Source organism: Eptesicus fuscus, chromosome 21, assembly GCF_027574615.1.
Source record: "Eptesicus fuscus isolate TK198812 chromosome 21, DD_ASM_mEF_20220401, whole genome shotgun sequence".
NCBI classification, from domain to species: Eukaryota; Metazoa; Chordata; class Mammalia; order Chiroptera; family Vespertilionidae; genus Eptesicus; species Eptesicus fuscus.
Window position 1 is genome coordinate 8,977,649 of NC_072493.1, and position 19,547 is coordinate 8,997,195.

Consider the following 19,547-nt stretch of genomic DNA (forward strand, 5'->3'; position numbering starts at 1 on the left):
TACACTATCTGCCTGTCCCACCTCCCAGCCACATCTCATCCCCACTCACTCTGCTCACAGCAACCTTCCTCGTCCAGCTCTCAGCATTACTCGGCTTCTCTCTTTCTGGAACATTCTCTCCTCTATCCCCAAGGCTTCCTCTTTCTCATCTGAACTCCAATGTCCCCTTCCCAGATCTATATAAAGAAACCTGCCCTCCCCCATAAATTTTAGACATTGTCTTCTTTGTTTATTGCCAGTTCCCCCCTGCCCCTCCATCCCCCTACCCTACCTCCACCCCGTTCCCAAGACCTGAAGTACCACACAGGTGGAGTTCACCGTATCTGCTAGGCTAGGTGCTCACAGTTGTTTGTTGAAAGAATTAATTTAAAGCCCTGGCTGGTGTTCCCAGTGGTTAGAGCATCAACTCACAGACAGAAGGGTCTCAGGTTCCATCTGCCCCTACTAAGGCATGTGCGGGAGGCAACCAATCCATGTGACTCTCACATTGATGTTTCTCTCTCTCTCTCTCTCTCTCTCTCTCTCTCTCTCTCTCTCTCCTGACCTCACCCCAACCCCCCTCCCGCTCTCTAAAAAGCAATGGAAAAAATATCCTTGGGTGAGAATTTAAAAAGTTAAGTTACAGATGGCAATTTCACATGCTTTTACATATCCTTAGTTGACAAAATAAAAAGCTGTCAATTCTGTGTGGTTTGTCATTTTTAAAAAATACTTTTTTATTGATTTCAGAGAGGAAGGGAGAGGGAGAGAGAGATGGAAACATCAATGATGAGAGAGAATAATTGATTGGCTGCCTTCTGCACTTCAGGGATCGAGTACGCAACCCGGACATGTGGCCTTGACCGTTATCAAGGGAACCTTCAGTCCGCAGGCCGAGGCTCTATCCACTGAGCCAAACCAGCCAGGGCTGGTTCGTCATTTTTAAAACATTGGTCAGGGGCTACTGCAATGTATGAACTGGCCTCCAGCTCCCCTACAGCACAGCTGTCCTAAGGAGAGCAGAGAGGGGGAGAGAGGTACAGCGCTGGCTCAGGGCTGGGAGTGCGGCTCCGAGGACGCTTGTGAGCGAGGGGTGGGTACACTCTGGGGAAGGAAACCCGAGGTGAGGGGCGCACCTGTGGGCTCACGGAGGGGTGCCTCGGGGCTGACGGTCGCCGGCTCCCCGCGGGGTACAGCAGAGAGGGCCTCAGGTTCCCAGCCAGCACTCTGTGGCGCGCGCGGCAGCTGCGCCCCCTGCCGGCGGCGCGCGCTCAGTGCACGCCCTCCAGGCCCGCGGCGCGGCCAGTGCGTGTGCGCGCAGGTGAGCGCCCCGCCCCGCCCGCCCCGCCCGCCCCGCCCCGCCCCGCCCGCCCCGCCCGCCCCGCCCGCCCCGCCCGCCCCGCTCCGCCCCGCCCCGCCCCGCCCGCCCCGGCTGGGCCACCTGCCGGGGAAACTTGTGCTGATTGCTGCTCCCGGGCCGTTCCGGGGCGGGACGCGGCGTCCGGCGATGGAAGATACGTCGAGGACTCGCGAGCCCAGGACGCGGCCGAGAGACCCAGACAGGCCCCCGCGCCGGGACCGAGACCGGCGCCCCGAGCGACAGCAGCACCGGCACCCTGAGCGACCGCGGGACGGAGCGGGGGACCGGCGCAGGGAGAAAAGGGGTGGCGAGCGGGACCGGGACCGGGACCGGGGACGGAACCGAGACCCCCACCAGGACAGACGCAGGGTTGGGGACTATCGCCTTGGGGAGCAAAGAGTTTTGGAAAAACCCCGCCAAAGCCGGACGCGGGACGGACCCCGGAGGCCCACCTGGGACGCAGCCCCGCCCCCCTGGCCCGCGCCTTGGGAAACCCCGGAGTCACCGCCCTCCAGGAAGGAGGGCACCGGGCGCCGAGGACCGGAAAGGTGAGCTGGGGCTGCGGGGGCCTCTTGTCGTTGGAAGCCGGTCTAAAGGAAGGCGGCGCCGTCCCTTGGCGCTCTTTGAGGTCACTTGGGCTGGAAGGAAAACCTTATGGAGCCCCCACTTACTGACCTGAACCCGATCAAGAAAGCAGAAACCACCCCTGTCGGCAGTGGCAGAGCCGGGGGACCAGGTTAGGAGACAGAGAGAACTTCAGGGCAGGAGAGGGAAGGGGTGGGAAGGAGATGAGGTGGCTGGAGTCAACCTGAGGCTCCTCCCTGGTCCCCCACCATGGGGTCACGGGGCTGCCCCTTAGGGCTTCACACCCTTTTCCTGTGTTCCAGAACCAGCCTTCCCCAAAGTCCCCGTTCCCTGGAGGCCAGGACCTAATAAAGTCAGCCCAGTGCCGGGGTCATAGTTTAATGTGTAACCCCTTCCAGGGATATGTGTATTTCAAACACACAGCTGGAGGAAGCTACACTTTTTTTTTTTTTATTGATTTTTCACAGAGAGGAAGGGAGAGGGATAGAGAGCCAGGAACATCCATGAGAGAGAAACATCGACCAGCTGCCTCCTGCACACTCCCCACTGGGGATGTGCCCGCAACCAATGGACATGCCCCCGACCAGAATCGAACCTGGGACCCTTCAGTCCGCAGACCGACGCTCCATCCATCGAGCCAAACCGGTTTCGGCGGAAGCTACACTTTTAACCAAAGAAGGAAATCGACCAAAAACTGCCCATTGAAGGGCAAAGATCCCTACCCCGCCCCCCGCCCCTTATGTCCGTGAGGTCGTCCTGGGCAGCCTCCTTCAGATGCCATGATTGTTTCAGACACCTCCCTTCTGTCTGAGCAGACTTTGCCGCCCCTGCCTGGTAGAACACCGAGTTCCCACCAAGCCCCTGAGCTGAAAGCAGGGTGATGTGCTGGGGACTGTGAGCTGGGAGAGGGCGGGAATGGGAGGGAGGGCAGGAGGCGGTCCTAGACCCCACGGGACATCCCATGCAAACCCACCACTGCCCAGGATGCGTGCCAGTCCAACAAGGAAGCAGACAGGACCTGCAGTGATGACTTCCTTCTGGGTTCTGACGCCTGCCCACTTCTCTCAGGAGGAGGCAGGCTCCTCTCTGCTGCGGGGCTTGTGGGGTTAGGCCTAGTCTCTCCACCTGTTGTGTTCACATAGCGGGAAAGCTGCTATCCTGAGTTTGTATGACATTATCTAAAACCAACTAGCCGGACAATGACAAAAGGTGTGCCCAGATAGAGTCACAGGCACCAGCTATCGGTTCCCTGATTAAAGCCACATTGCATTGCAACTGCGTGACATGGGAAATGACAGAGCTACGTTTTAGCTTGCCTTATACATCCGTGTCCTGTCCCCAGCCCGGGCATCAGAGCCTTGTGAAGGCAAGCTAGTTTTGAAGTGGCCTGGTCCATGCTGGACTGAGAAGCTTAGCAAGGCGCCCCCAGGCTGACCCACCAGCATCGAAGGCTGGATGGAGGTCGTTAGCAGAGGGCATCCAGGGATAAGGAATGGGGGGAGTGAGCAGAGTGGATGCCCGCTGCGGTCCCTGAACCAGAGAATTCCCTGGAGTGTTGAAATACTCTGGCAGGTTTTGTTTCTGTTCTGCTCATGGTTTGATGTCTGGGCCCAGCGTGAGGTGTCCGGAGTTCTAATACTGAACAAGCTATTGAAATGGAGGCCCCCCCCTAATGGCCGTGTATGTTTTTAGTTACAGTGAACCCACTCCGGGGCTGTATCTGCCCTCGAACCCCAGGCCTGGACGGGAGGACGTGGAATACTACCAGTCAGAGGCTGAAGGACTCCTGGAATGCCACAAATGCAGATACTTGTGCACGGGGAGAGGTGAGCCATCGGGGAGGCAGGTTGGCCATTCACTGTCGCTGGTGGTTCCGGAAGGGTCCGGCCTGGGAACGCAGAAGTTCAAGCAGAATTGGGTTCCTAGCATTTTCGTTCCCTTTCCTGCATTGAGGTTCTCGTTTTCTAAAAAACAACAACAGTAGAAATGCCTGAAAGGTGCAGCTAGATTTCCCAAGCCTCTCCTCAAAGGCTCCCCGGGGTCTGCTGAGGCCCTGTTTGCAGTTTTTAAGCTCCAGGTGAACTGCAGGGTCTCCAGGTAGAGCCAGCTCTGAGCTGCCAGCTGTCAGGGAGCTGAGGTAGAGAAGTCACCTGGAGGGAGCAGCTGGGTTGCAGCTCATAAGAGATCTGATGCCCAAACTCCATCGTGGCTTTAAACTTGGCTGAGACTCACAGTAAGAAATGTTATTTTACATTCAGACCAGGTACACACACACACACACAACAATACACTAAGTGCTTGAGTAATTTCTATTCTATTCTGTTTCATAAAAACAAACAAACAAAAACCACACTTATTAGCACCCAGAGTTTGAAGAAACAGTTAATTAATATCCTGTGCCAGCTGCATGTGGTTTCCCAGAGTTCCCATGCCGGCAGCGTCCTGGCCTTGCCAGCAAAGAAGGAAATCTGGTTTGTCGGGGTGATCCCTGAAGGCTCACATGACTGGCTGAGAAATTTTCCTAGGCTGTGGATGAGTAAGGGGTGGCGGGGGGGAGGGGGGCGGGGGGAGGAATTTCTCAGCCTGAGGGAGAGGAGTCATGGAACTTGCACCTGAAAATGTATTTTAGGATGATTACAAGGATATACATGGTTATAGGATTAGATGGAACTTTCCCTGAGGAGCTCTGGGCAATCCTAGAACAAGAATCCTCACTTCAGTTTACACACGTTGGCTCAACCTCATTGCTTTTAATTCTCTCAACAACTGCTGAGGCTCAGAGAGACGCAGTCAGTTGCCCAAAGTCACACAGCTGTTAAGCGAAAGAGCTGGAATGGAAACTTAGAGCCTGACGCGAAGGCCTGAAATGGTTTACTTGCTGGGCCTTCTTTCTTTGCTGGGTGATATGAATAATAGGAATAAGCCAGGCTGGCTAACAGGTTTCTCTGCAGAGCTATGTTTTCTTCTGTGGTTGATTTACCAAGAGGAGAGGGCAGAGCGTAAGGCTCCTGACCAAAACGCACCCTGATTTACTACCTTTGATTGCTTCTGGCTGTTTGGCTTTGGGCCCAGAGGTTGGGTTTCCGAGTCAAGATAGTAAAAGGATGATTCACCAACCAGAAGCTAACAAATGAGGGCTTCTAAAGATCTCAGTGCACGCAGAGGCCCGTACGAAGTACACAATACGGTGTTGTGTTGAGAGAACCAGCCATTAAACAGCAGGAACTGTTCTCGAGCAGGAAATGCATGCCTGGAGAAAGGTCACCCGTCTTAGCGTCCATCTTTTATGATTTCTTTTCCTTATCGACAAAATCATGCCCTCCTTCCTCCAGCCAAGTAGCAGAAGTGGGGGGCAGCTGTGGCCCCCTGTAGCTTCCGGGGGAGACCCTGAAGATGAGCTATGAGTCACCCTAACTGAAGACATTCTGTGGAACGCTGAGAACGCTCACAGAGAGAGGCTCCCAATCCACTTTTTTTTTTTTAAATATATTTTATTGATTTTTTACAGAGAGGAAGAGAGAGGGATAGAGAGTTAGAAACATCGATGAGAGAGAAACATCGATCAGCTGCCTCTTGCACACCCCCTATTGGGGATGTGCCCGCAACCAAGGTACATGCCCTTGACCTGGAATCGAACCCGGGACCCTTGAGTCCGCAGGCCGACGCTCTATCCACTGAGCCAAACCAGTTTCGGCCCAATCCACTTTTATGGGCAGAGACTGAAATCGTCAGGTGCTGAGGACAAAGAGGAGATAAAAAGCAAACACGAATGTGGGTAGCAGATCCCCAGGAGTCCTGTCTGTGTGTCGTCTGTGCTCACTCGTGGTCTGGAGGGACCGGTGCGGCGTTACATGTTCCCTGGGAATAAGTACATTTCCTGCTCCCCTCCCAGCTCCCCAGTTTGCCTTTGGAGCAGCTTCTCCTTGCCCTCTCACTCTAGTCCCTTGTGCTCAAATCATCATGGAGGTGATCACAGGAGAGCTAGGCCATGTAAAAAGGAAGTTGTTTTAAAAAAGAATGAAAAACAACAACAACACAGCATGGTGATGTTTGCATTCCGTTTATAGCCTTACTTGCAAAGCATCTTTAAAAGTTTAATTTCATTTTCTCCCAGGAAAGTTGCAATCCCTAGAGTCAGTGGTGTATGCCTCTCACTCGATCAGAGCCTGGAGATGGCTTCCCACGGCCAATGGCATTGACTTGTGATCACGCTGGAAAGATTCAGGATGGAGAGTTGTGGCGTTTCCCCCCAATTAATATTCTTAGTCCCCCCCCCCTTTTAGGTATTTATTTAATACCCTAACCCAGTAATTATCTGGACTAAATTTACACCACGATGTCAAACCACGTTTGACTTTAAGAGTTGTTAACTCATTAGCAGGTCTGATGCAGCCCAGGTCAGAGAAGGGAGGGCCCACAAATGAACTACTGCTTCTCCGGAGAGAGGGCTTTATCCGAGAGCCCGATTCCTTCAGGGGCCTGGAAGCCCTGGAGAGCCTCTGAGCCTTTATTTTTAAAAACGGATACCCCTGGACATCCCTCCTGGCCCTGGTGGTTCTTTTAAATCTAAAACGGGGATAAGGGCCTGTGGCAGCTCCAGTCCTCCCCACACTCCAGTAAGATATACCATATATAGCATGTATTTGCTCCCATTAGCAAAACATCGGGAAAAGCCTAAATGTTCTTTACACTGGAATTTTTTAAAGTCATCGCGGTATTCTTTACATCCCTTAACATTATTAAGTAGATACATTTTTGCTGAGATAGAAAAAAAGGCCACACCACATTCTTAAGTGAAAAAGTGGGTTAATAAGCAATGGCAAAACTTACGTATATACTAAAAGCCCAGCGCGTGAAATCGTGCAGCCCCGCCCACCCGCGCCCGCAGCCTCCTGGTGACCAGTCTTTGGTCGTTCTGCCGTGACGGCGTCATGACCAAGGGGTTTTTATAATAGAGATAGCAGAACAGTCCAGAATGAAAACTCTGTGTGTTTTCTTTTTTATTATTGGTTGGAATTTAGTTAAATTTTACATTATGTATTTTTGTTTTATCTACATTTTTTTGTAAGTATATGTTACTTTTATGCTTAAAGAAAACAATGCTATTTGCATTTTAGGGGGAAATTGAGAGCTCATCATTTCGATTAGAGTATAGATATAACAGCTTCATATACAGTCCAAGTGGACCCGGGCACAACATCTGGTTCTCTCAACGTGGGGAGACGCTGACCGCCTGGCCCCTAACCTCAGAGTCAGCTGACCACGAGAGCCCCTCCAGCAGCAGGTCCCAGCTCAGAAGCACCCCGCTTCATGACTCAGACACACTAGAGAGTGCAGGACTGTATGCAATTCTAGAAAAGGCAAACCTTCCTCCCAGCTGAAAGCACAGCAGGGGCTGCCTGGGGAGGAAGGGGAGGAATTGACCACAAAGGTCAGCTTTCCAGGGCACTTCCTGGCAGGTGAAATGGTCTGTATCTTGGTGGTGATGATGTGATCGATGACCTGCCAGACCCCAAGCTGCGTGCGCAGGGCGGGCTGTTCTGCTGAGGGTGAGTTACCTCTCAGGAAAGCTGGTTTGAAGGGAGCAGCGAGCGTTGCTCGATGAGCTGGAGCTCTCCCCGTGTCTGAAGAAGCCAGGGCCCTGAGAGAACCAGCTCTGGGAAGAGGTCATGGCCCAGGCGGGCCCTTTAGGAAAACCAAGGAAACCAACGTTACACTTCAAAGCACACGGAGTTCAAGTCTAAGAATAAAACCAATTCTGTTTCTTTAATTCTGTCATGGGTTTAATGAACTTAACGGCCCCTATTCCTAATCCATGTGAACCATGGTTCACATTGTGATGCCTATCTTCCATACTTTTCTTCCAACTTCATTATTCTGTTAAGTTCTGGGTTACGATTTCCCTTCCAACGTGGAGACGGCTCCTCTTTCAAACTGAAGATAGCCACAAAACAGCGCTGAAGGGGAGAGAGCTACGTTTCCGTCTTTCCGGCGAGAAGGGCTGGTGCAGAGCAAGTTCTTGCCTCCCGTAGAGGGTGCCTTTTCAGCTCACTGGCCTGCTTCCCACCATCGTCTTCACCCCCCGGGGCAGGCGGCTCTGCTCTCTCTGGGAGTTACTCTTTTCCGTCCAAAGTCTCTCCGACATCATTTCTGGAGACCACAGTTCCCGGCTGCCATCGACTGCAGCTTTGGCTGTTTGGGCCTTCCAGGGGGCAGAGTAAAGAGCCAGCTGTGGCCCTGGCCGGGGTGGCTCAGTTGGTTGGGCATCATCCCAGGCACCAATGCGTTGCCAGTTAGATTCCTTGTCAGGATACATGCCCTTCTTGCGGGCTCGGTCCCTGGTAGGGGTCATGCAGGAGGGAGCTGATCGATGTGTCACTCGTATCAATGTTCCTCTCTCTCTCTCCCTTTCTCTCTATAAAAATTAAAAATAATATCTTTTTAATATTTTTTAATTGATTTCAGAGAGGAAGGGAGAGAGAGAGAGAGAGAGAGAGAGAGAGAGAGAGAGAGAGAGAAGAAACATCAATGATAAGAGAGACTCATTGATTGGCTGCCTCCTGCACGCCCCCTACTGGGGATCGAGCTGCAACCTGGGCATGTGCCCTGACGGTAATGGAACCCTGGACCCTTCAGTCCACAGGCCAATGCTCTACTCACTGAACCAAACCAGCTAAAGCTAAAAATAAAATCTTAAAAAAAAAAATCGCTGCCCCAGGGAAGGTAGCCTCGCGGTGGGCATCTCCGAGGGCAAGACCGCCCCTCAGAATGGTAACGCGCCCTTCTTTTGCAGCCTGCTGCCAAATGCTGGAGGCTCTCCTGAACTTGCTGATCCTGGCCTGCAGCTCTGTGTCTTACAGCTCCACGGGGGGCTACACGGGCATCGCCAGCCTGGGGGGCATTTACTATTACCAGTTCGGAGGGGCGTACAGCGGTTTCGATGGCGCTGACGGGGAGAGAGCGCAGCAGCTGGACCTCCAGTTCTACCAGCTCAAGCTGCCCACGGTCACGGCGGCCATGGCCTACGGCGGAGCCCTCATGGCCTTCTGCTGCCTCCTCGTCGCCCTGGGCGTCCTGCGGGTCCCGTGGCATTGCCCGCTGTGGCTGCTGATCGAGGGCTCGCTGGCCGCGCTCCTGGCCGCGGCCTCCGTGCCCGCTCTGTGCTGGTACTTCCGCGCGCTGGCCGCCGCCTACGCCTCCCCGGTGTGCGCGGAGCGGGCGGCGCTGTACGCGAGCAAAGGCTACCGCGGCTTCCGCTGCACCTTCCACGGGGGCGATGTGGGCGCTGGCATCTTTGCTGCCCTGGGCAGCGGGGCCTTTGCCGTGGGGGCCGTGCTGGCCTTCAGGGGTTACCGCAAGGTCAGGAAGCTCAAGGAGAAGCCTGCGGAGGTATTAGGGCTTTAGGCTTTTAAAAACCTCCTGCCCCATGTAAGGGCAGTGAGTTCTCCTGAATCGTGGTCTTCCGGGGACTGTGCTGCGGAACCGCCAACGCCGGTGTGCGGGGCGCCGCTCGGGCTGCACGGGCTGCCGTTCTCTGACGTCATAAGCCTGGGTCAGTCCTCTGTTGGTGAGGGACTAACCAAAATTCCTTTTAAAGCAAACGCTGGAGCCCGAGACACCCCCCAAGAAAGGCATGTGCTGCAGCGACGTGCACTTCTTAAGTAAAGGGAGTGAATTTAAAGAATTTAAACGAGTGAGTTTAAAGAATCTTATCTTCAGAGTTCAAGAAAAGCCGCATAGACACGAGCCGCCTCCGCCGGAACTTGTCTGGGCATGGATGGCTGTCTCAAGCAGGCCAGCCCCTGTGTTTTCCACGCTGAGCTCCGCCGTCCTTCACTCCCTTCGTGCTCTGGGTGCAGGGCTGGGATTGCTGGGAGACTCCCGTAAAATTTAAGTTGGAGGGAGGCGTGGGCTGAGGAAGCAGGAAGCAGATTAATTCGCTGCAAAGAAGCTATTCTAAAAAGCCCCGTACCATGGCTTTGAAGGCTCAATAAGTGTTTTGTACCTCTTACAAATGTACCATTGTACGAAGACTAAAACCCGGCATCTGGAATTCAGGATCCATGCAGAATTAAAGAATGTAAACTTTTCCTCAAAAGAAGAATGCTACTTTTGGCCAGACGACCTCGTGGGTTCTTATTACATGTTAAATTATGACTTCTAGAACATTACAATATATTCTTGGTACAACTGAATATGTTATTTGCTTTATTTGAATCTAATAAAAAAAATCCAAAGAAAAATTTAATTTAGAGGTGATGGTTCTCTTTATAAATACTCTTATAATATTCCCTTAAATACAGGCAACATCACATATAAGAGGTGAGTTCCATTTGGGTTTAGAAAAGGAAATAAGTATATCTCTATGCTTGTATGTGATTAGAAAATTTATTGGAGAATACACAAGACAGCATGAGCAACATTTGCTCCTGGAGAAAAGGAAATTTAAATTTTTTTTTCATTTACTGCATAGCTTAGATCAGTGGTCGGCAAACTCATTAGTCAACAGAGCCAAATATCAACAGTACAACGATTGAAATTTCTTTTGAGAGCCGAAAACCGACTTCTGTGCATGGGCCACGAAGTTTCAATCGCACTGTACGTGCGCGCCCTCACGTGGTATTTTGTGGAAGAGCCACACTCCAGGGGCCAAAGAGCCGCACGTGGCTCGTGAGCCGCAGTTTGCTGACCACTGACTTAGATAAATAAATACCTGACCTGCTCTCCTCAGTGTGTTCACATTGGCAGTGCAAACGCAGAAGTGGGTGTACAATTAGGCAGAGTATTAACTGATCAGCCACCAGGCAGCCTCGGTGAGTAAGCCACTGCTTACAATAAAAACCTCACGTTCAGAGTCTCCACTTCCCTCTACAGAGCCCTCTGCCGTCCTAGCGACGGCTTCCGTCTCACCAGAGACAACTGCTGGCTCTGCTCACCCGTGTTTCTTTCCTCCTGGCGTCTGTGACTCTCTGCACTAACAGCACTGGGAATGCCTGGGCCTGTTTGATCCTGTAGCTAAGCCAGGTGGTCTGGCTGGTGCTGTGACAAGTCAGTGGCCATATGCCTTCAGCAGATGGTTGCCGTCCGTGGGTTGGTTGACAAGATGTAGATTTGTTCGGTTTCAACCTCGCAGATGTTTGCTGCATGGGTCATGAGTCCACTGTTTGAACAGAATCTGTCCCGGAAGGGAACGTTCAGGTTCCCACATCGTGGAGGAGGACAGTAGTCCCGCTTCTCCACAGCGGGAGAGAGAGTACCATGTATACATAAGGAAAACCAAGGCAGAGAAAAGGGGAGGGGGTTCACTCCCCGTGAATTAGGTTGATGTCTGGGTCAGTTCACAGGCTCTGCTGGAGGGAGAGTGGCCAGTAGCTTCAGTGTCGGGGTGGAGAGTGGGCAGTTCTGACTTGATGTTATTCTCAGATTTAAATTGGAGGAACGTAGCTTCTTAACACATTGCAGACCAGTAGTTTTATTGCTAGCTTTCCCCAGTGGCCAGATAAGTTTCTATTGAACGAGTACAAAAAACGTTTTACATAAATGTTAAAGGCACGCTCTAAAATTAAACACCCATTGCCTTTTGAAGTTATTTATTACATGTTCTTACAAGCTAATGTCTTTTTAAAGTGTGATACTTTGAAAAACACTGTGTAATGTGAAGCGACCCGTCCGCTTTAACTGTCGGCGCCCTTGACGGCTGTGTCCCGTGAGCCTCCTAGGAATTCGTGTGGGCCCAGCAGGAGATAGGATCCGCCAGCCCAGTAGCTGTTGCCTAAGTACGTTAGACAGAGATACTGGTCTGTAGCCACGTGGTTCAGAAACGGCGTGGTACGCCTAGCGGATCAGAGGGTTTTCCTGACGTCTGAGTGGCTTCTCAGACATTGATCCCATTCTTAAGTCTCTAAGCCCCTTCCACTTTGTAAACGTTCCTGAGGAGCATCACCACCCACGTGTAGAACATTTTATGATTTTTCCAAGTATTTCCATGTGCTTGCTCTCTCTCACGTGGGAGGACGGGCAGGCATTATCTGCATTGTGGAGGTGAAGTGTCTGAGGCTTATAGGCCGGTGACTCGGGCCAAGGTCACAGGCGGTCAAGAGCAGGGACGTGAACCTGGCGTCCCCAATCCAGGTTCACGTGCTTTTCTCTTAGTTCGCTGTCTGAACCCTGAGAGAATGGCAGGAGACCTTCTGCCAGCAGGAAGCCTCGAAGAGCCCGGGGCTTCTGTCAGTGACACATGAGAGCCGACCTCTGACAAGAAGACATTCATCTCCTTTCACCTGTTGGCACCTGCTGTCTCCTGGCACGTGTAGGTTCCTTAAACTTGTAAGAAGCCCCCAAGGAAACAGCCTCTGTCCATCAGTAGGATCCTGAATAGACTGGTCTAAGTACCCAGTGGGGTTGGAGGCCACACAACGAGGAATGTGGACTCTGTAGGAGCCGATCTAAAAACATCTGTGGGCCCCAACCGATTTGGCTCAGTGGATAGAGCATCGGCCTGCGGACTGAAGGGTCCCAGGTTCGATTCCGGTCAAGGGCATGTACCTCGGTTGTGGGCACATCCCCAGTAGGTGTGCAGGAGGCAGCTGATGGAAGTTTCTCTCTCATTGATGTTTCTAGCTCTCTATCCCCCTCCCTTCCTCTCTGTAAAAATATCAATAAGATATATTAAAACACACACACACACACATTTTAAAAACATCTCTGAGAAGAATAAATGAAAAAAGCAAGATGCAGAATAGTAGATGGAAGGCTGATTTGAGTGTGTTTTTATTTGCATGAGGGAACACTGTGAGTTATATTAGAAAATCATGAAGGTGGCTGGGGGTAGAGAACAGAGTGGACAGGGACACAAGTGATTTTTCTCAGTTTATATCTTTAAAAAACTTTTTAAAAATATATATTTTTTATTGACTTCAGAGAGGAAGGGAGAGGGAGATAGAAACATCAATGATGAGAGAGAATCACGGATCAGCTGCCTCCTGCACACCCCCTACTGGGGATTGAGCATGCAACCTGGGCATGTGCCCTTGACTGGAATCGAACACGGGACCCATCAGTCCACAGGCCGACGCTCTATCCACTGAGCTAAACCAGTGAGGGCATCTTTAAAAAAACTTTAAAATGTGAAATAAATATAGGTTCATAAAACATTGCTGTCCTGGCTGGTTTGCTCAGTGGTTAGAGTGTTGGACTGCTGACCGAAGGGTCGCGGGTTCAATTCCCAGTCAAGGGCACTGACCTGGGTTGCAGGTTCAATACCTGGCCCCATTTGGGGCACGTGCGGCAGGCAACCATTGTGTCTGTCTCACATCGATGCTTCTCTCTCTCTCTCCCCCTCCCCCACCACTCTCTCTGAAAATCAATAGAGAAAATATCCTTCAGTGAGATTAACAAAACAAAACAAAATTGCAAAAAATAGTAGAGATCCTATGTACCCTAATCCCAATTTCCTCCAATGGAAACATCTTGCATAACTATAGTATAATATCACAATTCTACAAAGCTTAGATGTCACCAGTTTTACATGCACTCATGTCTTTGTGTGTAGTCCCATGCAGTTTTACCACGTGTAGATTCGTGTGACCACCATCATAATCAAGTCTAGAACTGTCCCATCATCCCGTGTTCCCCCCTAATAGTCACACACATCCCCTATCCCCTCCCCACTCCCTCTCATCCCCAGGCCCCAACCACCACAGCTGTGTTGTTCTCCGTCTCCATCATTTCGTCATGTTGAGACTGTTACATAAACGGAATCATACAGTCTGTAACCTTTTGAGACTGGCTTCCCCCCACCCCCCACCCCCCAGCTCGTCATAATTCTCTTGAGACCCATCCACTTTGTTGCCTCATGAACCGTTTGTTTCTTTTTATTGTGGATTATTCCTTGGTATGGGAGTGCCAGATTGTTTAACCATTCGCCCATTGAAGGGCATTTGGGTTGTCTCGGATATTTGGCTATTTACAAATAAAGCTACTGTGAACATCCCTGTACATGTCTTTGTGTAGACCTGTTTTCATTTCTTTAGGATAAGAACCCAGGAGTACAGTTCCAGGGTCACAAGGTAGGTGTAGGTTTAAATTTTTATTTTTTTTTTGTAAGCTGCCAAAAATTTTTCCAGAGTGACATTTTGCTTTTTCAAACATATGAATATTGGAAAACAATCCAAGGCTGTTAATGTTGCATCTGACCATGTCCTTAAAGTCAAGTCTCTGGTCTGACCTAGAGAGGTTTCCTGGGTGCGTGATGTTGGTGTTAAATCCCGACTCTCTCCTCCTAGGTGTGGTGCAGATAGTGGAGGTGATACTGAATGGGATGGTTCTCATGTGTATCGTGGCTTCCTACTTTGTCCTGGCTGGATTCAGCGCCAGCTTTGCCAGTGGCGGCGGCTTCGGGAACAACTATTACTCACCGTTTGAGGGCACGGAGCTGGAGCAGGTCCGGCAGCTGGACCAGCAGTACACAGTCCTCCGGGCGCCCCTGATCTACGGCGGCGTGGCGGTGTCCCTGGGGCTGGGCGTCCTCACCATGGGTGTGCTACTCCAAGGAGCCAAGAGTCTCACCAAACTGCCAAGGAGGTGGCTCGTCCTGGAGGCCGCCTTCAGCCTCCTGGCCGCAGTGGGCTACTGCACGGGCATCGGCGTTTTCCTCCACGTGGCCCTGCGGATCAATGCCACAGACACTTGCAAAAGGAGAGAGAGGCTCTATGCCCGCAAAGGCCTCACCTGGATGAACTGCCAGCTGGCAGGCACTGACGGGGCAGCGGCCACCTTTGCTTGTCTTCTGGTGATAATGTACGGAGTCAGCGTGGTGCTGGCCCTCCGGAGCTACCGAGAACAGAAGCTCTACAAAGACAGCCGAGAGCAGCACAGAAACTACAGTGAGGGACCGGAGTACCTGTGGTCCGGAACACTCTAGGTCTCCTTCTCAGAACCCGAATGTCAGCCCGCCTCCCTGGCTCCTCTCAGAAAGAGGAGTCCTTTAAAATCGCACAGTTGACAGCTGGTGTTTTCACACACAGGATTTTATAAATGTTCGCTTTGGTACTGATGCAAAGCTAGATGGCCATCTCATTTTTCTGTCAGGGAGCTTTTCAAGCTCAAAGCTTGGGGGAAAAAAAAATCTCCCCCACCTTTGCTACAAAGAACATCAGAAGTTTGGATATGCACTTATGGTCTGGCTCCCTCACCACATGGTAAGGTGATGATGATGGCTAAGTAGCCAGAGAGATTCTGAAAGTTGAGAACTGTACATCAGGGGTGGCGTGCCCAGTGTTATAGTTGAACTATCTTACCTGTCTCAACTATTGAAATTCACCAAAAGAAACATGCCATACCCCCTCCTATTTGGTCCCAGGAGAAAGCTTTTAAAGCAATTATGTGACTGAGTTCTAAACGAGTCATTCCGACCCTCTCGTAGAGGGAAACTGTACTGCCCACAGGACCGTGTACTGACTGCCTGGATGCCAAGGAGCAAGACGGGAGCTGGATTTCTGACACATGAAGGGAGATGCCTTTAGCATGCATGTTCCTCCTTGAGATCCCTGTATTAGAGCTGAGAGAAAATGTCTTGGGTTTTATTGCCATCATTCCAAGTTAGTTTCTTTTTGTTGCAAGTCATTCATCTGGAATTCAGCCTTCCTGAATATCTTTCTGAAATACGAGGCTCATATAGTGAGAAATAAAAGTCATACGCTTCTCACCCAGCAGGGATAACTCAGTGGTTGAGCACTGACCTATGGACCAGGAGGTCATGGCTCGATTCCCGGTCAGGGCATATGCCTGGGTTGAGGGCTCGATCCCCAAGAGGGGGTGTGCAGGAAGCAGCCAATTGATGATTCTCTCTCATCACTAATGTTTCTATCCCTCTCTATTTCTCTCTCTGAAATCAATAAAAACATTTTTTAAAAAGTCATAAACTTCTTAAACATGTTATTTAACTATTTCAAAGATCAAGTAGTTAATTTTACTAGACTATAAAGGGTTATGGGAGGCCTCTCCATTGCTGCTTTCCCTGACAGTGTCTACAGGGTAGATCTTTCATTATAACCTCCCATGACCCTAAACTGTTTTCATAGTATAATAGATCATGAACACTGAATCTTAAAGTCCTTTCAATAATTTTAACCTAAAGTTTTATAGCTGTTCTTATATTTTACGTCTCAGATTTTCAGCTCAACTGAAAGTTGTATTTTCAGATACAACTGCAAATATCCTACCTAATAATAGACAAATATGCAAATCAACCATACCTCCGACACACCCACAAGCCACGCCCACCATCCAATCAGCGCGAGTATGCAAATTAACACAACCAAGATGGCTACAGCCCCAGAGAGCAAGGTTTCCTAGGTAACAGAGGAAGCCAAGCTTTCTGCCTGCCCTTGCCAGGCCTAAGCCTCCACTCAAGCTACAAAGTTTCAATTATAGAAGGTAAACAAATTCAAACAGAAATGGCGGCAGAGCCAAAACTGGTTTGGCTCAGTGGATAAAGCGTCGGTCTGCAGACTGAAGGGTCCCAGGTTCGATTCCAGTCAAGGGCATGTACATGGGTTGTGGGCACAGCCCCGGTAGGGGGTGTGCAGGAGGCAGCTGGTCGATGTTTCTCTCTCATCGATGTTTCTAGCTCTCTATTCCTCTCTGTAAAAAATCAATAAATTGTATTTAAAAAAAGAAAAAAGAAAAAAGAAATGGCGGCAGGACGGAGCTTGAGAGAGCAGGCCAGGGGAAGCAAAGCTTTCTGCACACCCTGGCCGGGCCCACCCGCTTAAGCTACAAAGTTTCAATTATAACCCCAACAGAAATGGCTGCCAGGGAGCCCCAGGCTTGGCTCTGCTCCAGGCTACAAAGTTTCAATTGTAGAAGGAAAATAAATTCCAGATACCAGGGCCTCCGCTTGGGTTGCCAGGGGGCGTGGCCGGTCTGCAAACCACCACAGGCCCCTCGCTCAGGCTGCCCCACGCCCCAAGGGAACCCCACCCTGATCAGGGACACCCTTCAGGGCAAACCAGGTGGCCCCCACCCCTGTACCAGGCCTCTATCCTATCTAATAAAAGAGTAATATGCAGATTGATCATCACTGCAACACACAATATAGCTGCCCCCATGTGGTCAAAGATCCTGCCCCCATGTGGACCCAAGATGGCCGGCACAAGATGGCCAGCAGGAGAGGGCAGTTGGTAGGCACCAGGCCTGCAAGGGAGGGCAGTTGGAGGTGATCAACCCTGCAGGAGAGGGCAGTTAGGGGTAACCAGGCCAGCAGAGGAGGAAAGTTGGGGGCAAACAGGCTGGCAGCGGAGTGGTTAGGGGGTGATCAGGCTGGCAGGCAGAAGCAGTTAGGGGCAATCAGGAAGGCAGGCAGGCAAGCAGTTGGGAGCCAGCAGTCCTGGATTGTGAGAGGGATCCCAGATTGGAGAGGGTACAGGCTGGGCTGAGGGACAACCCCCCTCCGTGCACGAATTTTCGTGCACCAGGCCTCTAGTATCCTATAATAAAGAGGTAATATGCAAATTGACCATTACTCCAACACACAAGATGGCCGCCCCCATGTGGACACAAGATGGCCATCACAAGATGGCCAGCAGGGGAGGGCAGTTGGGAGGGACCAGGCCTGCTGGGGAGGGCAGTTAGGGGCAACCAGGCCAGCAGGGGAGGGCAGTTGGGGGGGACCAGGCCTATAGGGGAGGGCAGTTGGGGGCGACCAGGCCTGCAGGGGAGGGCAGTTGGGGGCGACCAGGCCTGCAGGGGAGGGCAGTTGGAGTGACCAGGCCTGCAGAGGAGGGCAGTTAGGGGCGACCAGGCCTACAGGGGAGGGCAGTGGGGGGTGACCGGGCCAGCAGGGGAGGGCAGTTGGGGGCGACCAGGCCAGCAGGGGAGGATAGTTAGGGGCAATGAGGCCAGCAGGAGAGCAGTTAGGTGTCGATCAGGCTGGCAGGGGAGTGGTTAGGGAGTGATCAGGCTGGCAGGCAGTCGGACATCCCTCAAGGGGACCCAGATTGGAGAGGGTGCAGGCTGGGCTGAGGGACACCCTCCCACCCCCATGCACAAATTTCGTACACCGGGCCCCTAGTATGTTATATAAAGTATAGGGGTTGCTTTTTTTCCTAATTTTCCTCTTGCTTTTCAATAGCTTTTTTTTTTTTTTTTTCAAATTTCTTATGGTCACATTATAAACAAGATCAAACTATTGATAAATTCAAACCGAATTTTTAGAAATTTCTAGGAACAGCAATTTTGACATTATCTATACAGAAAGAAACCAGCAAACATAATCCTGTTTCAATATCTACCAAAATGACTATTAGAAAATTAAGTCAAAGCCATTTTCCTCGAACATGTTTTCCCCCCTGCATGTTCGCGGACTCTCCTCCCTATAACATACTGCCTTTCCTCGCTCCTCTCAAATTCTCTCAATAGCTAATTCTTACAGAAACGATCCCAGTGAAGGATGAAAACGGAACCTCTTCTGGAAATGGGAGATTATCTAGATTATACTTTTACAAAAAGTGAAGCCTGAAGGAAAACAATCAACTGGAAGTCTACATTGTGAGGTTAAAATACAAACATCTGTGCCACAAAGGGGCACTTCCCCTGTCATCCTCAGCCCCACGGTTTTCACAGAGCAGTGAAAAGTTTACAGCAAATATCAGCCCACCCCTCAAAAAAATAACCATACACACTGTTCTCCCCTAGCATGTATTCCCAGGTTCCCTAAAACATGTCCCGTGTTTGAGTTGTGCTTGATAAAATGAGGATTTTTATCCAACGTTGTGTGTAGGCCCAGCAATAACACTGTTCCCAAGATTCAACTCCTCTCGAGGGACTGGAGCCCATCGTTCACTGTGACCACAACACCCCACATCTGCCGTTTCCAACCACATCTTATTTCCTACCACTTGGAGGAGGCAGATCAAGATTCATCATTCACATTTTAAATGAGGAGACCAAGGTTCAAGGTTAAGTGGTTTACCCAGTAGCTGACATTCTGCTGATTGCTTCATTATGGCAGATGCACTACTGAGCTAAGGTAGCATTTTGCATTATCTCATTTAAGCTCACAACTTGAGAGATACGATTTCCATTTAACAATTGAGAGAGAGGAGCCTTGGAGAGGTTAACTTGCCTAAATTCAAACCTAAATAGCAGAGGCAAAACTCGGGACCAGTGAATCACACACTGGAACATGTCGTGACTAATGTACTCTTGTGGCCTTCGGTGTACTGGGTGGGGACCTGATACCACACGAAGCAGAGAACACACTCAGAAAATTTCACTTCTGCCACCGTGGAACAGCGAGGTGTGCATCTGATGGAACTGAGGTACTGAAGTAGATGATGGTGATGGTGGTTGAACCCAGCGCATTGAAGGTGCTCAATGAATAGTTAGTGAACCAACTTTTCAAACTGTTTGCTCTGCTAATGAGAAGGAAACTGAAGGAGGACTTCAATTTGGACTTCATCTGGAGCGAGAGGTAGCTAATCTTGCTCCAAGTCGAGAGATTTGGGAGGCAGTCAATGGGGAGAGGAGAGAGGAACAATTTAGAGGCTTACCTAGATTATAAGTATTTTATGGGCCCAAACCTACCAGTTATGTCTGAAGTTCTAATACCAAAGCCATTATT

The 19,547-nt window shown here is 50.7% G+C and overlaps 2 protein-coding genes across 2 annotated transcripts; both read left to right on the top strand.

The window, feature by feature from the left end:
- Positions 1 to 1,415: 1,415 nt before the first annotated feature.
- On the top strand, positions 1,416 to 10,172 carry MARVELD3 (MARVEL domain containing 3). Its single transcript, XM_028143307.2, has 3 exons — positions 1,416 to 1,887; positions 3,617 to 3,750; positions 8,718 to 10,172. Exons 1-3 carry the CDS (start codon positions 1,487 to 1,489, stop codon positions 9,326 to 9,328), a joined length of 1,146 nt encoding a protein of 381 aa, XP_027999108.2. The 5' UTR covers positions 1,416 to 1,486; the 3' UTR covers positions 9,329 to 10,172.
- On the top strand, positions 9,558 to 15,840 carry LOC129147766 (MARVEL domain-containing protein 3-like). The gene is made up of 4 exons (XM_054711088.1): positions 9,558 to 9,617; positions 10,228 to 10,246; positions 12,099 to 12,233; positions 14,209 to 15,840. Exons 1-4 carry the CDS (start codon positions 9,558 to 9,560, stop codon positions 14,844 to 14,846), a joined length of 852 nt encoding a protein of 283 aa, XP_054567063.1. The 3' UTR covers positions 14,847 to 15,840.
- Positions 15,841 to 19,547: the final 3,707 nt, after the last annotated feature.